Here is a 1801-nt window from a genome sequence, read left to right on the forward strand (position 1 = left end):
TCGTTCATTTGGACGTGTGCCCATGCTGATCCTTTATCCGGATATTTTATTCGTATATTTTGATGGAAATATGCTGTTGCGAAATCATAAAATATCTGTCGTTGCCGCTGCCGTTGTCGTTGCGCGAGCTGAACGCGAACAAATAACCGACGATTGCGAAATCTCCTTATTAATATTCCGAGATTCTGTGCATGCAATTATTTCATATTTTATCTGTAACCTTGGAACTTGGTGTGCTTGTGCAATCACAGTCTGACGTTAAGATTTGATTGACTTGGCTCTAGATGAAAGACCATTCATTTTCGAAATTCGACCATGCAGTTCGCACTCCTTCTGGCTTTGACCGTTGCCGTCGCTGCCTTGGCTCAAGACCAAATTGTCCCACCCAAAGTCGCTTGGGGCGATGAGGCCCCTGACGACGGCTTCGAAATCCTCGGGGGCCAGAAGGCCCAATTCGGCAAGCACCGTTATGTGGCTGGGCTCAAGAGGTGCCCCGATGATGAGACCTGGTGCGGCGGCAGTCTGATCGCCCCCAATGTCGTTTTGACAGCGGCGCATTGTTTGGATGATGGTCTAACTTCTGTGGTCGTGGGCACGCACTATTTAACCGATTTTCTTCGGCGGGGAACTGGCCAATGTCACCCAGGAAATCAAACACCCCAATGGCACCGACGTGGGCATCGTAATCTTGGACCGCAGTATCACGAGTATCCAACCTGTGACGGTGTCGTTTGAATTCGTTCCGGCGGACGTGCTCACTTGGGTACGCGGCTGGGGATACGTTACGACTAATGGCCCGAAATCTCCAGTGCTCAAGGAGCTCAACGTCACGACCTGGAACAACACCAGGACCTCGGCTGCGTTGTTCTACATGGACGTAACCGATACGGAGTTGGGTGCTGGAGGGGTGGAAGGAGAAGACTCGTGTTATTACGACTCGGGGGGACCGTTGACCATCGAAGAAAACGGTACCGTGCGCTTGGTGGCGGTGGTCGCCTGGGGTGATGGCTGTGGTAAGATCGGCAAGCCAGGAATCTATGAACGCACCAGTGCTGCTCGTGCCTTCATTAAACCGTACTTGCCGAAGTAAGGCAAACTTGCGCGTGCCATAATGAAAGCGACATGCCAATATACTGTACAACCCACTTGGTTGAACATACAACCGACTTGGTTATGAAAGGCCAAACTTGCTCTTGTAGTGTTTGTGGTAAACATCGTTAATTTGATGAATAACCATTAGCGCGATATTGAAGCACGCAAAGCCATTCATTATGTCAGTGGAAGATATCTACTAATGCTCGTTGCAATTTCTTGTGTCATTGACAAACTATATTAACAGGGAGAACGTGTGCTAGTGGCACTGAATGATCTCTTCACGAAATTTATTCTGGGATTCATAATTTTGTGTTTATTCCAACACGAGCGACAGGAGAATGGAATCACTGTACCAATTTAAGATCTCTCCCATTGAGCCAATCACATCGCGATATTTTTTTACTAGAAAGCCCCCAATAGATTTTACTGCTTGAACTTCATACGTTACACACGCTAACCATGCCGAATCATCCAGGGGGGGAATAGCTCACTGTCAATGGAGGTTTATTAGAATTTTAACCGGATATTATTCCTAACTTAATATTGCCTTCTCGCGTTATCCGGCTGATTGGGCTCACTCGGGGGGGGGTGTTGGTTGTGTTTGCAGTGTTTTCACGATCCGGTTATTTAACCGAACCGCGGGTCCTCTTCATCCGGATATCCCTTCTTTTCAGGTGTCGCGTGACGGTTTTTGAATTCGTCGAAA

At 48.0% G+C, this 1801-nt stretch overlaps 1 protein-coding gene across 1 annotated transcript; it reads left to right on the plus strand.

Annotated features, from left to right (window-relative positions):
• Positions 1–315: 315 nt before the first annotated feature.
• On the plus strand, positions 316–1090 carry H257_17202 (hypothetical protein; the record flags this gene model as incomplete). Its single annotated transcript, XM_009845903.1, has 2 exons — positions 316–585; positions 647–1090. 2 exons carry the CDS (start codon positions 316–318, stop codon positions 1088–1090), a joined length of 714 nt encoding a protein of 237 aa, XP_009844205.1.
• Between the last annotated feature and the right edge of the window lie 711 nt (positions 1091–1801).

This window comes from Aphanomyces astaci (assembly GCF_000520075.1).
Source record: "Aphanomyces astaci strain APO3 unplaced genomic scaffold supercont1.100, whole genome shotgun sequence".
In the NCBI taxonomy this organism is placed as follows: domain Eukaryota; phylum Oomycota; class Saprolegniomycetes; order Saprolegniales; family Verrucalvaceae; genus Aphanomyces; species Aphanomyces astaci.